Source organism: Lathamus discolor, chromosome 2 (assembly GCF_037157495.1).
Source record: "Lathamus discolor isolate bLatDis1 chromosome 2, bLatDis1.hap1, whole genome shotgun sequence".
Lineage (NCBI taxonomy): Eukaryota > Metazoa > Chordata > Aves > Psittaciformes > Psittacidae > Lathamus > Lathamus discolor.
In genome coordinates, this window is record NC_088885.1 from 29,494,008 (window position 1) to 29,517,378 (window position 23,371).

Below are 23,371 nucleotides of genomic sequence, written 5' to 3' on the forward strand. Positions count from 1 at the left end.
ATGTGAAAGACCCAAATGGTGTTTGGAACAGACATGAACTCAGTGACAATGCCTCTGTCACTTGGAGGCTTAGGCTATATATTTCCTTGTTCTTGTTTTCTCCAAGTCTTTATTTTTTTTCCCCTGTAAGAAAAGCTGTTAGCATGATCATACTGACCAATCAATAAAAATTCCTGGGCCAAAATATTCTCTGAAGTTTGTTATAAAGAGCATTTTCAGCACATTCAATCACTGCAGCTTAAGCAAGAGTCTTCATTCACCACTTACCCACTATCTGATCAAAGCTCTTGGCAGGAGTATGCCAGTAGCAATAGTACAACTGCCTGTCAACCATCTTTCCCTCTAAGTTGTTCAACAAGCTACCTACTGCTTGAGCTAGCAGCCAGTTCTGCCACCTGTATGGGACTGGTGTAAAAACACTAGCAGGAATAAGCCATTTAACACATGCAGTTGTCTGAAAAAGTATATGATGTGTTTGAGGTTTTTTAGAGGTGGTCTCCTCATACAGTATGTTACCAAGTAAGTCTATAATATGAAATGTATTCATGTTGATATATGTTCCTGTTCTCTACCTACAGGCTCTGTGAGGTATCACTCTGGTAATCTTCTAAAACATAGCACAAGGATGCTGGGGAGGGAGTCATTAGGGACTGCAGTGATAGGACAAGTGGTAATGGGTTAAAACTTAAACAGGGGAAGTTTAGATTGGATATAAGGAAGAAATTCTTTCCTGTTAGGGTGGTGAGGCACTGGAATGGGTGGCCCAGGGAAGTTGTGAATGCTCCATCCCTTGCAGTGTTCAAGGCCAGGCTGGACAGACCCTTGGCTGACCTGGTTTAGTGTGAGGTGTCCCTGCCCATGGCAGGGGGGTTGGAACTAGATGATTTTCAGGTCCTTTCCAACCCTAACTATTCTATGATTCTATAATGATTTTTAGGAGGATGGAAAAAAGCTTGCTATCAATATAGGAAAACTGAAATGCTCCTGAGGTACAAGAGAGTTCCCTTTTTCTCTGACAACCAGTACTGCAAGCTGTTGAAAATCTAATATTGGGCTACAGTCAAGTGAAGCTGTGGCAAGTCTTTCCTCTGGATTCAGAAAGATTTGGATGAGTCTGATAGCACTAATGAATTCACATGGGAGTGGGATTTGAGCCTTCCACGCCGCAACAGCATATAATAGCATTCTCCTTGGTATGTATGTGTGGTGGATACTCTGCTGCCTGCTCCACTGTGAGTCCGTAAATAGATGGACTGCAGTGTTAAGTTTTGCAGGTAGCCAGGAATACATAGCGGACCCACCACACACACACATACAGAAAAAAACAGGTTAAGTAGTGCTGGCCTCCAGCAAAACATAACACCCCAGTCATTCAAATCATTTATGGGCTGTTGCAGGGCACCAGGCACCAAGCGAAGATGGAGCAGTGACTGATAACTTATGGATGCACTTGACACATGGAACTAGTAGCAAAGCAAAAGCAGTTCAACACAGTTTAGCTGTTTTTCTATTATAAGCTGAGAAATACAGCACTTTGAAGCTCAGTTTCACTCAATGACTACTGGTTTAGCCCTAGTCAGCACTAAGGAGGAAGGCAAAAATGTGTATGTGGGGAAGATGGAGAGAAGTGGTGGGGAAGCAAGCTAGGAGAAAGGGAAGAAGGAGAAACAACAGAGGTAAAAGATTAAGTATGTGACTGTCTCCATCCTCGAAATACAAAAAGCATGCCATTGTTAAAGCTAAGATGAGATGATATCAATGCCAGAGGCTCTATCTGACAGGCAAACTGTGTCATACTGCAAGTTAGAAAAATAATAACCTTCAAAGAACCAACCAGGTTACCCAGTGAGATAGGGGGTCATCAGTGTAATCATAAAATTATGAGTAGGTAGGTATCACAGGTCTGAATGCTTCTCAAACTCTGGAGCACTGTGCCATCCTTACTTAGGATCTGACAAAACCTCCTAATGGGAACAGATTAAAAAATACACCACTTCTTCACATAAACTTCTAGCATGAGCGAAAAAGTACATATTTTACAGTAAATTTAACACAGTATATTTTTATATTAGAGGCGTTTCCTTTCTGTCACATATTCTCTTGACAACATACATTGGTTGTTGCACTTTTGAAGAAAAAAATTAACATAGCAGTTTGCAAACATCTAAGCTGCTAATAAGCAGGACAAGAAAAGTAAAACTTCAGCTATCACAGCTTACAGAATTTTGCATACAAATGTACAGGAGCAGCTTCACGTAATTTGTGACACACAATCTGTGGTTATCAGTGTTGTACAGACAGACTGGGCTACTTTTCAGTGACTGCCACGAAAAGGGAAGGTCTTTGGAAAGAATGAGTGATGCATTGGAAATTCTTGGGGGATGCTGAAAAACTCTGCAGAGAAAACATAAGCATTTTTTCCATTCTTTCAATCTAAAACACACTTTTGTCCCCTCCTATAGGTGCTAACATATGGAATATTATGCATAATAGACATCCAGCTCTTCAAAATAAGGAGAGGCTTGCTTTCATCCATTTCAATACAAATATTCTGTTCAGTCATTAAAATATTCATTATACAACTCCCACAGATTGTGAATAATCTGAAATACTAGCACATGGCTACAGTAACTAATTGGTTGGAAAAATTCCTCTTTATTACAGATAATTTATTTGAGATGGTTTAGAGTAAAAACTGTATAGCCTATGAAAAACCAAAACGTCTCCTTTGGGGAAAGAAATAAGCAAAACACGAGATTCTGAGGGGCAAAGTACGTGTGCACATGTGCTGGGCTATTGTTCACATCCCAGTCTTGTGGCTTCCAAATTTTTAGGATGATAGTATCAGTTCAGTGGGGTAAAGGCCACGTTCCAATCTTGGTTACAGAAATACAAACCAAAGTAACAGCAGTATTACAAACCCAGTTACTTTACAGTTGCAGGGACTGGAATTCAACATTAAACTTTCTTTTGCTACAGAAGACCTAATATGTAACTGTTCTTACATAATCAAAGAATCACAGAATGGTTTGGGTTAGAAGGGACCTTAAAATCATCAAGCTCCAACCCCCCTGCCATGAGCAGGGATACCTCACACTAAACCATGTCACCTAAGGCTCTGTCCAACCTGGCCTTGAACACTCCCAGGGATGGAGCATTTCCCACTTCTTTGGGCAACCCATTCCAGTGCCTCACCACTCTAACAGTAAAGAACTTCTTCCTTATATCTAGCCTGAACTTCCACTGTTTAAGTTTGAAGTCACTACCCTCTGTCCTATCACTACAGTCCCTGATGAAGAGTCCCTCTCCTGCATCCTTGTAGGCCCCCTTCAGATAATGGAAGGCTGCTATGAGGTCTCCATACAGCCTTCTCTTCTCCAACTGCTCTCTCAAAATTTCAAAAGCAGCTTTAAAGTAACTCAAATGTCAGTGGTTTGGGCAGTGAGACACAGTGAGTGGCTGTCCAGAAGCTTATTGGTAAGCATCTGGTATCACAGATTTCCCTAATTTGATACTCTTAATTAAATCTAGCTATTTGCTTGCAAGTACCTCTCAAGTCACATCATCACACCAGTCTGTTGAGGAGGGACTGACTGGAGAATACAACATAAAAAAATATATGTTGAAGTTGCACACTGAAATTTGAAAACATCCTTGAATCACACCTTAACATTTGAAATCGAATGTCCGTCCTGCAACTTTCATCTCATCACTCAAATTCTATTTCTTTGACCATGTCTGTGTGATGTTTGATGTCCCATCTCTGACTTCCTGGCTCCAGCTGAGGGTCTACATCCTCCTGGAAGGCAAACAATCTACATAACTTAGAATTCCAAGACTTTTGTGTAAGGCCAAACTAGTATACTTTCCTCCAAAAAACAAAATCACCAGACTGATGAAAAAGCATACAAAAATTAGAGAAAAAGTTACAAAGACATGTGGTGACATCTCTCCTTGGAGAGTAAAAGGAGAGGAGTCAACAGGAGAAAAACAAGTTACAACACAAGTTACTGACAAAGATGCATTCCCTTTGTCTCTCACACCAATATGACGTTTTAATACATTAATTTTGCAGTAATTCTTGATTGTTCTCAACATCCCTCTGCTCAGAACATGGACTTGTTTCTTCTCCAAAGCAGTCTTTATGCAGTAATTGCCCCATCCCTGGCGGTGTTCAAGGTCAGGCTGGAAGGGGCTTTGAGCAATGTGGTCTAGTGCAACGTGTTTCTGTCCATGCCGGGGGTGTCAGAACTACATGATCTTTAAGGTCCCTTCCAACCCAAACCATTCTATGATTTTTTGAGTCTAGTAAGCAGGAATGGAACTTGCATTTCTTGCAAGCAAGAATGGTTCTACGACCAAAGGTGTTCTAAACACAGGTACGCTCAAATAGACTCAAACCTGCTGTGAATGGAGAATGTGATTTTGCCTCTATCTTTTTCTTTCAGGTATGTTGCCTACACAATGTTTACCTACACACTGAGACTGGGCAGCACCCTTAGGCATGAACTGCATGAATCTCTCTCTGTCCATTGTGCGCAAGGAAACAGTATTTCTAAAAAAGCTGATCCAAACTTTATTTCTCAGATGGACAGGGCTAAGGGGTATAGTATAATTTTTAAAGATAAAATTGAAATACCCTCAAGCCAGATAACTTGCTAGCAGTATGACTGGAAGCACAAAATGTCAACACGGACTACTTGCACGTGCGCTTACTCGCTTTCTCAGCTGGTTTTTGCAGCCTCTACATAGCTCATGCTGTGATGGCTGTTCTCAGTCACCCCTCTGTAGCCAAATCGTAGAATTGCATGGAGGAATCTCTCCTGCCCCTAGCTACTGATTAAACCACCACATAGCTGGAGGTCAGATAGCCAGTTTCTGAAAAAAAACCATTCAACTGTAAGCCAGATGACAGGAAGGCAGAAGAGGGCCCATAACTTGCTTTGTAGCTAAAACACAGAGCAGTTAGTACCATTCCTCAGGCGTCACCAGTAAATCCTTATCCTTAAACTCAAAATGTATAATCCTTACAACTGTAAGGGGACAGATGTGCTTGCTTTTAGATTCTAGTTTTCTTTTAGGCTGTGAGAGTCCAGCTACACCATACGGAGCTCACAGATGTTCTCGTAAAACCCAGGGTCTGCCAAGACAGACTTCTCTCTTTCTGCCAGCTAGTATCAGCCCAAAGCATGTAACACAATAGCCTGGCCATATATAAATAAAGGTACTCAAAATGAAATATATATATAAATTATAAAATTATTGTAGAATAAAAATAAATACATAAATTAGGTTTCTGCTTTTTAAAATTTTAAAAATTTAAAAAAAATTGCTGTTTTTAAAACTTTCAGAAGCAACGGAAAGAATAAAACAAACAAAGAAAGGAATGAGTCTTGCTTTAGCAAAGGGATTAACTGTACTCCATAATTAAGATGCTTTATTAAAAATAAAACAGATTAAATATTTTGTTAGTTGTGAACACATCGCTTTTTATGAGACTAGCATTCAGTGTCACGCTTACTCTTCAGGCGTGTTGTATTAAGTTGCATAACAGAAGAGTCTGGTTTACAGCCTATGACATTTTCAATTAAATTGTTACCAAAGTTTCATTTCAAAACATTCTAAAACCATCTTGTGCCTACTTGCAACTTTAAATACGCCTGTGACTGTCTGCAAAGATAAGTTCAGTTCTCCCTAGTATCTTCTTGTAATAGACATTCGATTAAGAAACTATTTATGACAGCTTCCAAGGGCATGACTAAACACGATGTGTAAGAGTTTACCACATCACTTACTCCTCACTTTAGAATTTGGGTCATTGAAAGCTACTTGAAATCAATAGGCTGAGAACAAGTGACCAGTACTATTTTCATGGTGATGGGCACTAGTGTTTCTCATGAGAAAGGGGACTGCTATTCTTCCAAGACAGCAAGATGAAAGAGGTCTTGAAGCTTGCCTGCATGTGGAGTGGTTTTAGTTTTCAGCTTGCCCTATAAAAGCTAAATATTCAGCTAAATATTACTGTCACCAATATTTAGAAGTGGTACAAGAATACTGAATATTAAGTAAATACCCACATAATTCACTTGCAGGATCTCTGGGCTATTTTAAAATATGTCAACTGGTAATAATATTTAAAATAAACTTAAGAATAATTTAGAGGGCTTAACAAAATTGTTGGATTATTTTTTGAATGTAACTGCTAAAAATGAAAGCAAGCTGCACACTAAGTAGTTTTCAATCTGACAGTAATTTTGACAGCAGTTAATCATTACAGATCCTAGACAGAAGATACAGAGGAATTTTAAATTGATTTTAAAAAGTCATTACGCTTTCGTAAAAACTGTACTGTAGTAACAACATTTATGTTTAAGGGAAACATAGCAGCTTAATCTTGTGTGGTGCTGCCCATGATATCCACAGCTATCGAGGAAATAACTCGCACAAAATGGTACAGTTACTCAAGTGAGAACACTGGATGGCACACATGAATCCAAGCACCCACTGTGTGAGCCCAGGTATTCCAGCCTGCAGAGCTGTTATGTTATTGATTTGTCTGGTTAAAACAAGAGGAATTTAGCTCTGTCTAAGCTTTATCTACAACTAAAAACTGGTTCAGCCTCTCAAATAAGTCAGGTGCTACTTAAGAACATATCTCCTGGTGCTTCAACTAGAAAGTACAACCTTTACTCTGACTCTTCTTTCCTTTCAGCTTCATTATTTGATTCCAAGTTCACAGCTGCATTTAGAACTACATATATCTTTTTCCACGGCACTGATTTTATAGTGCTCATCTCCTCAGCCTGTATTGATTAAATGAATCATGGAGATGTTTTAAAAGCTTCAGCTGGACAAAAGAAGTAACCTCAAACTCCCTTTCCACTAATTCCTCTCTTGACTCAATATCTCTTTTGCCTTCAACAAACTGTATTCCCTTGTGCCTGCTCTTGGCCTCAGCTTTTACCCTGCATGCTCTGCTTCCATACATCTGCTGTCTATTCAGCAAGCAGAACTATGTCTGCAGCGCTACTTGTGTGCCACAACCCCATCTCTTAACACTCCTAGTTGTCCTCAGTCACAATGTCTCCTTCATATTAAGTACTGAAATTAATTGGTCAGGAAAGAACATTAGGAGCATTTTTGCTAGGAACAAAACTTTAGGAATGTTTTTGTTAGGAACAAAATATTAGGAACGTTTTTGCATTAACTTTTGCTGCTGAATACATTTCTATATGTTGAAAGTGAGCTTCCATTCTCCCAGGCAAACAGATCTACTAACAGAGCTACAACTTCCCTTCAAGGTCCATTAACAAAACACAAACTATCTTGTGGTTGAGGCTGGCTGTGAACTTCCTTCAGCCCAAAGATGGAACTTAAAAATCCTGACTCAGTTACTGCTTTCTGATTACTTCCTGCTGATTTCCACATATCCTTTCCTTTAACCAGATCTGACACTGGCAGAAGGAATTTCTGGAATTGTCTAGCATAACCTTCACCTGAAAAAACAGTCCTGTCTTCATGCCTCAGTTATTTTGCTCTTCTTATAACACTGAAGTTGCAGCACATATTTTTACACAAACTGTATAGCATAGCAGAAACATGTATTAGCAAAAGAATTCCTGTCTTCCACTGCCCTGAAATTTCTGAAATACTTTTCAAATCTTTGTTCTCTTTACCTGGACAAAATAAGCAACTAGTGCAGTTTCTTCCCAACAATCCAAGACCTACACTTTCAAGAAACAGGCCTTGCTTTTATATAGAGACTCATTAGGTCCAAATCCACTAGTAAAATCTTTTATAGTGGTAATGAGCATACAACATACCAGGAGTATTATTTGGGTTGATATTAGAATATCTAACTTAATTTTCCATTTCTTTTCAATACAACTTATAGGATTCTATTAGCAGGATGGAAATTTGAAGCATCAATTTTAATTTCTGTGTATTTGTTTATGACCAATCTCAATGCCTTATGAATATACACTAGAATTAATCTGTTCAAACAAATTCAAAAGAAAGAACTGCAGTTGTGTAAGATGGTCTTAAGTATTGGTTAGGGATATTAATACTAATTTTGCAATGATATTTTAAATTATTAATTGGGAAGTTTTTTCTCTCTGAAATTCAAAAAAAATATCAGAGAGATCATATTTTAAAAAGCAGAGCTACTTCTAAAATAAAATGTAATTAATCCAAAATCATCTTTCCCAAAACATTTCTAGATTCACTCCATGTCATTAGGATGCACTTAGGGCAGTAATGAATTTAAAGAGCTTTGTACAGGAATCCTTTTTTCTGCAGCTATCATCATATTGAATTAATCTATGTGGCAACCAAATTAATATTCTGCAGTGAGTAAACACCAGGAGCTCTAAAGCCAAATCAGTCAGTAGAAGCAATCCTTTAATGTGCTCAACTGATAACGTCCTGAGAAAGCTGCCACGGACCCTACAGTTTTCTAAGTCCTAGAGTTGGCCACTGTGAGGTTACTTTCTGCTGTGACTTTACTATGTGCTTAAAGGAACCAATATTGTACTAACACAATAGATAATACATAAACTGTAATAAGTTATGACAGGCATTGTATTTCAAGACAATTATAATTTGCCTCTAGTAGCTTTATAAGGCATGAGACTGAATACCTATTGAGTTTTACCACCCAAGAAGTACTGTTTTGGACTGAAATGCCTGGATTGTATTACTGATATAAAATAGAAAATACGCTTTGAAATATGGAAAACAGGCTTCATACTGGTTTGTGAATGATCTCACTGTACTCCAGCTCCAGAACATTAATTTTATCAAGATCCCTGAAGCTATTTGTAATGGCAATTGCTATCAGTTCATTCTGGATTTCTTAACCTGTGAGACAAATTAAAATGCAGTTCAGGTGGTAAGAACTAGAAGTTTCTCATAAACAGCATTACAATGCAGAAATGACTGTGAGATACTGCCACCACCCTTCATTTATAGACCATGCACAAATATGATTGGATTTGAGAACTTAAAATCTGTAAATAATATTTTCATAAGTTCATATTTACAGAAAACTGCTAATTCATGACAGAGGGTCAAGATCCAAGAAGTGTTTTCACATGCATTCATTAAAAATACAGTCTGTGAATCTCTGTATCTGAATAGGGTAATTCAAACCACTACATAATTTGTAACTGCAGTTATGGTTTGTCACTAGTGAAATGTAAATTTTACGTTAGGATCAGTTCCTTCTCTTGCAAGAACTGTAAAAACATAAAAAGCTTCACAAGTCACCAAAACAGATTTTTTAGTTACTGCCCAGGTTGTCAGTCCCACCTAACATAGAGACACATCCAAGATTCAACATCAACAAACATCAAGACATTTGGATGAAACAAAGTGCGAGGAAAGACTGTTGCTTATAACAAACTCAATCAACTTTACAGCAGGTAGATATATACTCTCTCAAGTCACACATAATGAAGGTGGCAGTCATGTACTTCAGGTGCAGAAACTGAGGATGGCTTTGGCAAGGGCATTACAAGGCTCTGACAACATCCCACGAACTTCAGCTTTGTAAATATTTCTGATATTAATTGCTCATTTGTTACAGACACATCCATACTGTACTAAAGCTAGGATTCTACATCTCTTGCTAGCTTTAAGACACTAAGTATTCATTATTGGTAAGTACTGTATCTCAAAATTATTTTAAGTTAGTCTTGATAAAACATGTAAAATGCATACCTTTTCTACTATAAACAATTTCTGCTGCATCCTCAAATGCTAGTTATCAAAAGGGAAATCAGGATGAATAATGTTGGTTCACTGAAAGTACATTTTGTTCACCACTTCTGCTAGCTGTCTACTCTGTTTTCTCTCTTGCAAATTCTGTTTTTCAACTGTGGCTTGAGACATCGCATAAAAAGTGAAGAATGAAAAACAGAGGGTAGAACACTACTGTGCAGCTTGAATGGGTGAACTGTATCATCCAATTACATTAATAAAAGTAGGAATCAGATTCCAAAGGCAACATAAAAAAGTGAGAAATCTGGCTTGTATACCAATCACAGGTACTCTTTCATATTTCATTTAACATGAAAGGAGTTGAAAGTAACAGTGAGCTACAGCCTCCTGGGGTACATGTATAAACAGTGACTGAATGACAGCAGAATTCATTGACAAGAATAATATATCATGTGTATGTGCTTATACATAAAACAGCTTAATAGATGAACTAATGTATAGCAAGACTAAAGTCAACTTTTGAATACAGGACCGGCATTATTTCATATGGATTCCTTTGTTAATTTTTATTCCATGTCCAAGATCAGAATCGCTTCATATACTATTTAGGAGAGAAGACAAACAAGTGGACAGTTACAGATTAAAGATTAACACTGAGTTGGCACAACCTCATAGACAATCCCTAGCAAGCCCTATGCAATATTTTGATCTGACATATATGGAAAAATGCTTTCAAATAAAGAATTTTTAAAAATATCCTTCTGTATAACATGAGGACCTCTCAGTGTCTACTGTGATTAAAGAGATATGTGGCTACAAAGCCTTTACTTAGAATCAGACCACCAGATTGAGACAATCCACAAGAAGATCAGAATTACAAAACAAGGCACTGGAAGACAGCTCTTAACACGGTCACTAAAATTCACTCCTACACCAGATGACAGTACCCAAAACCATTCAGATTCAGACACAGATTCACAGAAGGGCTTATGGCTTTCAGCGGATCTTGGACAGGAAAAAGGTGCTCAGGTCCAGAAATATAACTCAGAATCCAAGGACACCCGCAAGTCAAGTAGTTCACACAGTTGTGATGCTATGCTCCTGAGATACCCTGGTTTAGAAGCACTAAACTGCTAAAATGCAGAATCACTAAACCTAGAATCTGCTAAATCTCTATCAGCTTTCTCGAAAGTATCTGACTTACTCTAGTCCAACATTACATGCAAAAAAATAGAGAACTAAATAAGGAAGCCTGTTTCATCTAGAGCTGCTTTGCAGGTACAAATGACCTTCTCCTTCCCTAAAAGTGATCTGCATCAGTAGCCTAATGCTTGCAACTTGGTCAGATATCATAGCTGGCTGTTGTAATCATAGAATGGTTTGGTTGGAAAGGACCTTAAGATCATCTAGCTCCAACCTCCCTGCCACAGGCACGGACACCTCTCCCTAGACCATATCAGCTAAGAGTCTGTCCAGCTTGCCCTTGAACACTGCCAGGGATGGAGCATTCACAGCTTCCCTGGGCAACCCATTCCAGTGCCTCACCACACTAACAGGAAAGAATTTCTTCCTTATATCCAACCTCAGACTCCACTGTTTGCACCCATTGCCCCTTGTCCTATCACTACAGTCCCTGAAGGAGAGTCCCTCTCCAGTATGAAACAATTGTAATATGGAAAAGAATGATTTTTTTTTTTTTTCTTTTTAGGATTCCACACAGAACTTGGCATTTGTTACAAAATCTCATTTACCTGAGAAAACTTTTTTGTCTGGGAGAGAGGCATTTTTAAAAAAATCTATCTGAAAGGCAAACATAACCTGAGACACACACACACACACACACACACACACATACAAGCAGCAAAACACTAAACCAAGTCCCACAGATTCTCATTTTTCATAAAAACTGCACTTAATCTGCCTGTGGTAATAAAAGATAACTTAGGAAATTATTACTTGAACAGTCACTGAGAATAAACGCAATATAATGCAAAAAGCATTGGTCCATTAGAAAACTACATGTAATTCTGTACCTGCATGAGTTGTTTGCCATGCACAGAAGATTACAACAGACTTGATACATTTACATTGCTATAAATTATACCTAAGAAGGGGGTTTCTAACCTACACTTCTGAGCCATCGTAATAGCTCCTCACTTAAATAAGTTTGTATTTTCTGCCTGCCTTTGTCTTGCAGGTTTGTTTTCAATTTCCCATTTACTTAGAGCCTGGGTAAAAGTGTTACAGGTTAAGAAACAAACATTTTCTTTAAGACCTGTGATGAATCATTTGTCCTCAATTTATTTATTTTTTGTTCAGAAGCTTTGTATACTATGCAAACATAAGGAAATTCAAATGTCAGGGTATTCCATCCCAAAGATATTTCAGTGTAGCAAAGAAAGTTCTGCATCACAAAGTGATAAATTCAAACAACTTCCAGAGACTACCAATATGTAGAAAAAAATTTAAACACAGAACTGAGTAGTTATACCTAGTAAGAATTCAGCAGAATTTGAAATACCCCAGATGGAGATAAAACAAGTTAAGAATCTTGAAAATGGAAAAAGTTTTCTTCCCCTGTTCCTTGTGGTCAGTAACTGGGGTGGCACTGCACATCAACAATCTTCATTTGTCGTATTTACTACCCAGTCCCCCAAGATAAAGTAAACCAATTAAACATCAACATTTAAGAGTCCTAACAACAAACTGAGCTTACTTGAGATGGAAAGAGAAGTTCCATAAACTTTAGTGATAGTCAATGTAACATTAATCTCATTTGCATTTGTTAAATGCCCAGATTTAATAAGTGGAGGACAGAGCATATCAGAAAAATGAAACGCGCCTGCCAGATACTGTTGCTTAATTCACTGGAAGATATACAGCGAAGCAAGAGATGAATGACACACTGTATGCGGTTTACAGATACTGCCAGTTCCCTTCAAAGTTCATTTTAACAAAGGAACAAAAGAGCTCTAAAAATGTCAGCTGCATTATCTGTAACTGCATGAGCTTATTGAGTCTATTCCCAAGCCATACCTATCACACCCACTCACTTAAGCAAATACAATTGGCAATTAAGAAGTATTTTCTAGTTCAAGCTACTCAAGCTCTGCTACAAATCTGTATTCAACAGAGCACTTCCAACTTGCCTGAAGTTTTCAAATTGCATGCACAGATGCTGGAGGAAACTCCACTCTTCATGGACCATACCTTGATTCCTCGTACTTCAAAGTTTGAATCGATTCTCAGTGACATATTTTGAGTACCACCATCACCTTCCTATACTCCACTCTTAAATTGCTTAGTTCTAACAAGCGGGAGTTTTTTGACCAACCATATTAGGCAGCTGCTGGTTGGTTTGTTTGTTTCTCTTGAAGTATTTTCCTAAAAGTTCTAGGTTTCTTTAAGTGGGCAAGTGCTACAAAGCCTACTGTTACTTACGGTATAGTGTTACCGAAGAAATACCTTCTTGCTTAAAGTTGTGTACACGTATACTTATGATTCCACTCATCCATAGATCGAGACTGATGAACAATATCAGTATATAAAATATACAAATATTTAAGACAAAATAAATCTGTATACTGACTATAATGTGGAGTACAAGTATCAAATTCTTGATTTCATGGATTTAAAACCACATATGATCTTATTAAACATATTGATCATAGTTTTGTAAATGCACATGTATTTACAAAAAGGGACACTTTAAGCAAATTCCTTGAATAAACTTTTTTCTCTTTCACTGAAAAACCTGCTGAATATAAGACTAAAATCTGTATAGAATTCTCCTCTTTTTGTAGCTTCTTTGCTTTTTAGCAATTCAAATATGAGAGTATATTTACCATAGCAACAAATAAACTTTTAGATGCAAGTAACAATGCAAGGAAGCCCATCAACCATCAGAGAACAGGCTTTTCCAGCTCTTTCTTGGTAATAATTATAGAAAGAATCCATCTATTCATTATTTTGTGAATTCATATGCTGTTTCAAATTGTAAACTTGCATGCTTCAGCATGTTCAGATGGGGGGATGAGAACAGACACATCTCTCTTTTACCGTACCCCGGAGTTTCTTGTTGGTTTTCACTTTCTAATTTTGATTGCGGAATTTATTTAAAAATCACTTTTAAAAAATAACTCTCTATCCTAATTTCTACTCGGTTCCAATGACATGTTTAGAACACAGTGGAACTTGGTTGTGCTGCCATTCAGAGGGACCTGGACAGGGTGGAGAATTGACCCAAGAGGTATCTTACGAAGTTCACAACAGGGGAAAATGCAAAGCCCTGCACTCAGGGAGGAAGAAGCCCAAGCAGCAGAACAGGCTGGAGACAGACTGGCTGGAAAGCAGCTTTGGAGAGAATGACTTTGGGGTCCTTGTGGACAAGAAATTGAACAGAAGTTAGCACTGTGCTCTCATGACAAAGGATGTTCGAAGGAGGTGATCCTTCCTTGCTACACAGCACTTATGAGTCTAGATCTGGAGGGCTGTGATCAGTTCTGGGCTCCCCAGTACAACAAAAATATGGGCTTACTGGAATGAGCATAGAGGGATGCACAGATGATTAAGGAAATTGAGCATCTTTCATATGAGAGGCTGAGAGCTGCAATTCTTCAGGCTGAAAAAAAAAGAAAGCTACGAGGGCCTTAGCACAGAAATAACTGATGGGTGAGAATGAAGAAATAGTCAGACTCTTCTCAGCAGTGACCAGTGAAAGGACAAGAGGCAATGGGCATAAAATTAAGAAAAAAACAGGAAACTCAATCTGAACACAAGAAATATTTGGGGTTTTTTTTCCTCTGAAGGTGGTCAAACACTGCAACAGTCTGCCCAGGGAGTCTGTGATGTCTCCATCCTTGGAGATACCCAAAACCTGACAGGACAAGGTCCTGTACAAGCCCACTGTGGCTGCCTCCACATGTGCAGGACAGTTAGACTGTCTCAAGAGATCCCTTCCAACCTGAAAAACTGCAATTCTGTGACTTGGAACTACAAGAGAATCATTCCTACAGTGCTGCAACAGGCACTAACTTGTGGGTAGGACGTTTACCAGAATATGAAGCAGAACCCGGGGCAAAAAGCCAGTATAAAAGCACAATGTACCTTATTATCACACTTTCTAAGCAGCATCACCTATCAGCTGTATAATACATCTCAGTACCGCACACATATTCTCAGTGTTCTCTTCTTTCAATAACCTACCTCCCTCTTAATTTTTAGAATGTTATTTTGCATATAGCTGTTAACTCACATTTCATATCGAACACAGTCCTGCTTAAGTTGGAGAGTGTGTGTGTTTCAAAAATGTAGTATTTGCAGTGCAAATAAGAGTATGGGTGGAGGTACTGTATGGTGCTGAACAATCAGTGTTCAGTAATTTCCTCCTATATTACCACAAAAGATGTTAAAGCTTTAGCTTTCCTGAAATAGTTGGGTATAGTTGTGCTTAACCTGGACATACTGATATTTTGTAAAGTATATGGTATTATACCACTGTAACAGTTTTCAATTGATCGCATACTGCTGCACTAATGGAGACAGGTCCAAAGCCTCAAGTTTAGCACTACAATATTAAATTGCACCGAGCAGTGCTCTCAAAGTAATAGCATATGGAGAGTTCAACTTTGATGGTACAGTTAATATAGATACTGACTACACTTCTGTAACAGCCTCACCCTTGGAGTGCAGTCCCCTCAATCATGAGGTTTCAACAAGCTTTTCAACGTGATTGACAAAAACAAAGTTTAAAAGGTATTTATGGAGATGTTGTTTAAGAAATGCCTGATAGAACATGACACACACATGAGGATTATAATTGTTCAGAAAGTCAACAATCATTTGCCTTGTATACATTGTGAGATAGGTATTTAAACTTTAAAAAGCACATTATGAAGTCTGAGCATTAGAATCGCAAACAAACTGTATAAAACTCTACAAAATTGCTATGTAATACCCCCTGGCTTTAACTTTCATGCACACTGTGATAAAATGCTTTTTGCTAAGTGTGCTCGCATCACTTCCAATTTTAAAACATTATCTATTTAACAACCAAAATACTACTTTGCTTATTGTTTCCACATTCTTTTAATCCTCAGTCTATCAAAATAAACTGCCATGAAAAAAAGCAGATGACGAAGTCTGTTGATACCAAGAGAAGATCCTTATCTACATTACATTTTTTAATGATGGATTGAACTTTGTGAAGCATTTCGCACCACGGTTTTTGCTCAATTTTAGGCACACAGTACCTTCACCACCTGCAGTGTTGTCCTCCTTCTAACTACACCAAGCACAATGCCAGATATCCGCTAGGCAACCTGGGTCTGCGTAGGCTGCTTGCTTCACTGTAAAAGTATGTGTGCAGAGCTGAAACGGAGCTACCAGCTCCACTTTGGATCATGCTGCTTTTGGATATGCTGCAGAATGGCTCAAATTACCACACGTACTCAGGGAAGAGTGCTTCCTGCACTTTGGGGTATGTCAGGAAGAATTTCTAATTATCAGTATTTGAGCAATACTACCTGTTTGGACCAGCCTGCTCAGGATACTCTCTTTCGTCATGAGACATGAATAAAATAACATCTGGAGGTCTTTTACAGCTCCCACCCCCTTTTTACAAAAAAATTATTGTCTGACTTGATGATTCACTGCTGTCATTTTTCTAGTAACTGGCAACTTTCTGTAGCCAATTATTTAAATATCTAAATAATATATTCGCCTGAAGCAATAAGAAGCAATAAAAGTAAGAGCTGGCAGTTTTTACTTACATTATAAGAATTTTGATCCAGAGAGTTCATTCAATTAGCAAAAGAATAAATTAGCTAAAAGGTACACTATGCAAAGTGTTTAATGTTGTGTTCATTTGGATTGTATCTGTGTTCAAGCCCAATAACAAGTAGTGAGAGTGACAGGGATCCATTTTGTGGATCCTGCCATCTGGCACAGGATCCCTTGGAACAGTCACAGAACAACTGCTTAAGCTCCAGATGCTGTTGAAGGAGACACACTACTTCTGTAAGGGGCATGGAGGGTAAAACACAGCCAGACGGAGGGCTCACTGGGCTGGAACACATCCTCTCCCAAGAACAGCCTCCAGACTGGTAGCATCCAGGCTTTTTAGGTTTCACTTGACCAACCCACCCATTCCAGACTGCCTTTGCTCTGTACCAGTAGCCATAACAGCTGAGTAGAAACTTCCAGGCAGGGTTGAGAAAGTAAGGGAAATTAAGATAATTTAGAGTAAATAATAAAGATAACAGGTAATTCCACTGCTGAACAGAGTAAAGGAAAGGGTCTGTTTGCTTACAGAAGGGACACTGCTGCAGGTGAAAATAAGGAAAAGACTATTACATATACTGAAAAGACAAAAGGAAAGGGGAAGATTGGCTGGCCAGACAGGTGGGCAGCTGTTGTAGGGAGGGAAAGAATTGCCTGCTGCTTTCCAGTGCAGGAGGTACAGACAGCTAAAGCCAAGGCTTAGGAAGGGCTGGGTTAATATTTTAACCAAAGGAGCCCAGAAAAATAATAGCTTCTTGGTTTTCCTAAATTCCTTCTTCTTCACAAATAAGGCAACACAGTAAGAGCAGATCAATACAATGATGCAGTTTCTGCTGAAGATCTTGCAATTACACAATATATTTTGGGGATTTTACTTCAGACTAGTTCCAATCTAAGCCCCAAATCAAGTGTTCCCACTTCAGCAGTTCAAAGGAAAGCTATCCCATAAATCTCTGGTCTCCAAAGAGCAGATATTTCAGCTGGATACTCTGGGAAGCACTTGAGTATCCTTTTGTCAGTCACACATAGTAATGCTAGGTGGCAGGGGCAGTGACATGCATCTCCCTTATAAGCCTTATATATGGAGTCAAGCCTAATTTCTGTGTCTCCTACTGTTTCTGGTCTGTGACTTTCTGTCCTTCCTTACACAAAAGTGCCACACAAAGTCATCAGGAGTTTCCTATCCATTCTGACCCTGTACCACGACTTTGCTAGTGACCAATACAGATGGAAACGTGGCCCTACTCCTCCACCCACGGTAGCCACTCCGTTATTTTACTGTAGATGAACTTACCTCAGATTTTGTGAAGGCACTTAAGCCTGAGGAGGGACCATCTTCTAGGAGTCTCTAGCACCACTGCTGCTTTGCCTCTAGCCCCATACCAACTAGAGCTGTCAGAACCTCTGGATGGGACAGCATCATCGTGGGACATGAGATGAAGCACACAGCACACACAGAACTTTTGGATACAGAGACACATTCAAAGCCTTCTGCCATGAGCTGGCATAATGATTTCTGCATACTCAAATTGCAGGTGCCTATAATTGTGTTCAGCTACAGCGGGCTAATCCAGGGTGGGCAAAGTCATAATCACAGAATAGTTAGAGTTGGAAAGGACCTTAAGATCATCTAGTTCCAACCTCTCTACCATGGGCAGGGACATCTCACACTAAACCAGGTCACCCAAGGCTCTGTCCAACCTGGACTTGAACACCACCAGGGATGCAGGGATGCAGCATTCACAACTTCCCTGGGCAACCCATTCCAGTGCCTTACCACTCTCACAGTAAAGAACTTCTTCCTTATAACTAACCTAAACTTCCCCTGTTTAAGTTTTAACCCATTACCCCTTGTCCTATCACTACAGTCCCTAATGAAGAGTCCCTCCCCAGCATCCCTATAGGCCCCCTTCAGATACTGGAAGGCTGCTATGAGGTCTTCACACAGCCTTCTCTTCTCCAGGCTCAACAGCCCCAACTTCATCAGCCTATCTTCAAATTGGAGGTGCTCCAGTCCCCTGATCATCCTCGTGGCCCTCCTCTGGACTTGTTCCAGCAGTTCCATGCCCTTTTTATGTTGAGGACACCAGAACTGCACACAATACTCCACGTGAAGTCTCACAAGAGCAGAGTAGAGGGGCAGGATCACCTCCTTCAACCTGCTGGTCATGCTTCTTTCGATGCAGCCCAGGATCAAGATCACTGGGGGCATTTTGCAAACCACATTCTTTGAAGAATGCATACATAACTCTATATGGAGACCTTATCCTTTCCTTGCATGAAGCAATATGATAGGTCCAGAAACTAGAAAGAGGTTCGGTTCACACTACTCAGGAAAACTCCAGTGAAATTTGTTCTTGAGGGACAGTGTTCACTGGCATTGAAATCAATGGCAAAGTCTATGAGGCTTTGTCTAGTGATGGTATGGGCAGAACATTTTGTCAGTATCTTCCATATGCAGCAATACAATATATTTTAATTCCAGAGAGGTTCGCTTTGTTATACTAAAGTTAGAACTTCACAAAAGCAAAAAAGAGGCAAAATACTGTTAAGACACTTAACATCTGTCAACTGTGCTAATGTACTGCAATGATACTACCAGTATATTATTTTGGGAAGACACATCTGGGGCTCCACTCTCTATTCTACTCAAGTGGCTTGAAAACATTAATATTTTGCCAGCCTAATGCAGCAATGAATAACTAAAAAGCTTCTCCAAACTCTGTTCTGATGTACCACAATGTAAAACTAGAATTTTGCAGTAAAATGTCCAGGAAATATCCGTGATTCTTAAGGGAGAAGCTTCTTATTCTTGCAAGTTTTAGCAAAGGTGTATTTATTTTAACGGAATCGGGTTTCAAATTTTACTTTGCAATTTTAAAGGAATAAATATCCCTGCCATTGCTTTATTTCACCTTTATAATCTTGCATTACAGTGTTGTTAGTATTAATAACAAACAGCAGTTTTTTCTGTCCAGTAGGATATACCAGCATCATCGCGAAACTCAGTTAATTGACACTGTCTGGAGCTTTTTTGACACTAATTATTTTTCCCTCAGCATCACAGATAATAACTGGGTCTCCATGGAACATCTTCACTGAGAAATGCTTTTTAACACACATATGCAGTGAAATAAGATGAGTAGTCTGGCACAATCATTTGCATAACTGAGTAGCGGTTATAAATTCTATTTTCTTAAATAGAAGCATAAAACTAGAGGAAGTCCTGCAGCTCAGACTCTTGCTCCTGAACTATCTTCAAACAAGATTGCCGAAAAATTGTACCATTCCTATGGCAGTATGGACTGTAACACTAAATAAACCCTGCTTCTCACAACCAAACATGCAGACAAACTCTCTGCTCTCCTAGAATGCCTCAGGCTTCTACCCAGCCTACTTTAATTTCAGCTTTCTTGAATATAAATGATGCAAACCCACACTGTTTATATACAGAGATATATATTTGGAATAAGGTCGCAAATAAAAATCATACAAGGTAAAAAAAACAACACACCAACCAACCAACCAAAAAAAAAATCCCAAACCAAAAAACCCCCCAAACCCCAACAAAACACCAAAACTGCCACCATTTGGCCTAAAAGCTCAACATGAGGTAGAACCTTTCATCTATTTCAAGCTTAAGATGAAGAATTCCTCACCACTTTTTCTTTCTTTCAAATCTGATCCTGTGTTCACTCCTCCCAGATCTTCTTACAAAAGATGACAGAGAGATTAAGATCTGTATCTCCAGATCTGGCCAGACACAGCATTCCCTAGAATGTGTTCCCCCACACATAGCACAGCATCAGTGGTCCTGTCATCAATCGCAGATGCAGAAAAAGAATATAAATATACTCATTTCTAAGCCTGACAGCTTGTTGATACTTGAAAAGACATAAATCACTTTGCGAGTATCTCATAGCATTCACTTACAATGAAAGCATTAATAATTCCAATAGTATATATAAAGAGCTATGCAGGAGGCTATTTACCTATCCTGGGGTATGGAAAGGGAAAACTAATAGCATGAACAGTTTAAAAACTCTGAGAGGCACAATAAACTTAAAAGCTATAAAACACTGTTGGAGAAAAATATGGACTCACACCAAGACCTTGTGAACTTAAGCTGTGAATCCATATGCATTCCCTCCTCCGCGGATACTCACGCCGGGCTACTATTTTTCTGAAAGAGAGTGTCTGTGTAGAGATTTACAAATTAACTTCACTTGATTTTCAAAAACTGCTATTCATCACTGCATCCTGTCTTCAGTGAGGGCAGTCAAAGAAGCTGAAATGCTTCAGCTGAAGCCACTAAGTATTTGCTAACTTGATACTGATGTTGATTCCAGGGTGCAGAAAAGCCCAGAAATTAAGGTTCATGGTATGCCAGTTTCACAAGAATTTTGAAGAGGACACTATTTTCTTTCTGACTTTTAAAATTCCTTTCTGCTACTTGCATTTTTACTAGAGCTCTTTCTTCCTCTTTGCCTATACTAAAAATATTTCATCCTTGTTTCTTCTTGTCCTGGGTTTACCAGGAGCCGTTTTGCTCCTGCAAAATGCTGATACGTTTTGCTACTGCAAGATGCTGATAATTTGTAGTAGGTGGGAAAGATGGAATAGCTAGAAGACAATCTGTATTGCTGGTACTTTTATTTGTATGAAACAGTTTCAGCAAAAAAAGAGCAGTTTGCAGGTGCTCCCATTTCCCCTTCATTATGCCATGATGAACAGACGCTGTTAAGAGTAATATCTGATCCATCTAGGAAATAACTGTAGTTTGGAAAGTGAGACATTCAATCCATTTAAAAAATAATATGAACACACCATGTTTCTTCCATATAGTGTGCACTTGTAACTCTTGGTAGGCCTTGAGTGTTCCTGCACGCATGAGCATGCATAGGAATGTCTTGTTTCAAAATAAACATTACAAACTTGGGTAATAAATATATAATTATCACCTGGATAAAATCAGATGCCTAAAATCCTATTGCCTCCAAGTATAATTATACTAATAAAAATATTGCTGACTGATGAATAAATGTACTATTTATGCTACAGGGATTGCAAAGCAACACTTTTTTTATACTCAGGCACTCAAAACAATCCAGACTGCACTGGTATATATTATATATATATATATATATATATATATACCTGGTATAGATTATAAATCTGCACTGGTACATAAAATAATTCACCTCTGGACTGGAATGAATAATCCTCTTGGCTTTATCCTCCTGTATTATCTATTTCCCATTATTTATGTTATTGTTATGCTAATAAATTAATGAATTCAAGATAATACTTGGTCTTTATTGGATAAAATGTGTTTATATAAAATGCACGTTCATTGTCCTAAATCACATCTTTAAGATACCTTTCATATGTAGTAAAACATTGTCTCAGTAGATTAGAGCAAATATTTCCAAACATGTCTACAAAGCACAAGCCTCAGAAACCTCCTATCTTATTTTCAAATCATATCTTTAATCTTATTTTGCTCACTATATCCCTGGAGTGAATATTAAAAAGAAGGCTTATTTTACAGTTGCCAAGTGGGGATACATCATCTGAACTGCAAATTTAAATGCTTTAGATCTTCTAGAAAGATTAAAAATGTGAGCAGTATTTTCATCTATATTTATGAAGTACTTATTGATAGAGTTTCCAAATTCTGTCAGTAGCGGCAGAAGAGCCTTCTCTCATTCAGAGACTGTGAGGATTTTGCAGTGCCTTCCCTTTTCTCAGCAGAAGAGTTGTAGGCAGTGGTCTACATTCAATTGAGCCAACTCATAATTAATTTAATATTAGGTAACTTTTTGAGAAAATAAGAGAGGAAATATACTGTTAACTATATCCGTTTTCTATCTTAAAATACAAGCATTTGCTCAAATGTCAGAACTCAAATAGTTAAGGTTTCTCTTTGATGCCTATTTCAGGATACCTCTGCATAAACCATTTTAACACCGTAAGATTATTCACTTTTTCAGCCCACAAGACTCATTGGGAATAGCACTGACGAGTGCTGCAGACTACTAGGACTCGTAAAATGATTGTAGATTGGTGATGAACTGGGTCTATGCCATAAAAAGTTAAGTTCCTTGCTGAAGCCCTGCTCCCAGACTTTTTTCTTTCTGTATCTTGCAGTGTTCACTCCTGTCTTGCCTTCTTTCTCCCTCTCCAATTAAAATGTCTGGTTAACCCATATCCTCTCTTGGAGGCATACCAGGTACCCAAGCTGAGGGGAACTGTAAGCATACAAAAATCATTCTACCCCATCTCAACTATTACACATTGTACAACAGCACCAAATGGGTGCAAAGACCTGCAACGAGTTCCACAGAGTAAAAAGAAAAGAAGAAAAAAAACCCCAGACAAAGCCTGTGTGGGGTCTGTTCAAGGCTTTGTGAAAGTGACAGCCTTCCACAGCAAAAGCTGGAACTCAGGAACAACAAACCATGAAGAGTACAGAGAAATGTCTGCAAATTTCAGGGCTATTGCTTTCACTAGCATCAACAGTGTATGTACAAGAGAGAATATTTACATAGCTGCATCACTTGTCTAAACGCTTACAGAAAAAGAGAAAAAGATATTCCTGATATTATGTTGACCTCCCTACTATGATTCAGCTTATCTTCCTCATTAAAGAAAACGGGGAAAGAAGAATTTAAAATAAAATCTAATTCATTTATTGTACCTTTCAATCTCAGCTTAGCTCATGGCTCAGACTGGAAGAAGTCTCCACCAGCACAGACTCTCTCAAGGATCCCTATGAGGGGACAGAAGACAGGACACTTCATAGTGGCTGCAAAGGTGGTGGTGATAATCTGATAGATAAGAAAGTATGCCTAATGAACATAAAACC

General features: G+C 38.6%; 1 protein-coding gene across 8 annotated transcripts in view; it reads right to left on the reverse strand.

Annotated features, from left to right (window-relative positions):
- The window catches only part of CRPPA (CDP-L-ribitol pyrophosphorylase A), a 141,178-nt gene that overhangs the window by 28,207 nt on the left and 89,600 nt on the right, over positions 1 to 23,371 (reverse strand). Inside the window, exons 10-11 of one of the 8 annotated variants that reach the window (XM_065666252.1) lie at positions 3,666 to 3,799; positions 2,341 to 2,394 (exon numbers count right to left, since the gene is read on the reverse strand). The exons of 4 other annotated variants lie outside the window; for them this stretch is intronic. In XM_065666252.1, the coding sequence (XP_065522324.1) occupies positions 3,710 to 3,799 (90 nt within the window). In that variant the 3' untranslated portion in view covers positions 2,341 to 2,394; positions 3,666 to 3,709. Of the gene's footprint in view, positions 1 to 2,340; positions 2,395 to 3,665; positions 3,800 to 23,254; positions 23,276 to 23,371 lie in introns of those variants that run through there. 3 more of the 8 variants (XM_065666251.1, XR_010609880.1, XR_010609881.1) reach the window with 3 other exon arrangements.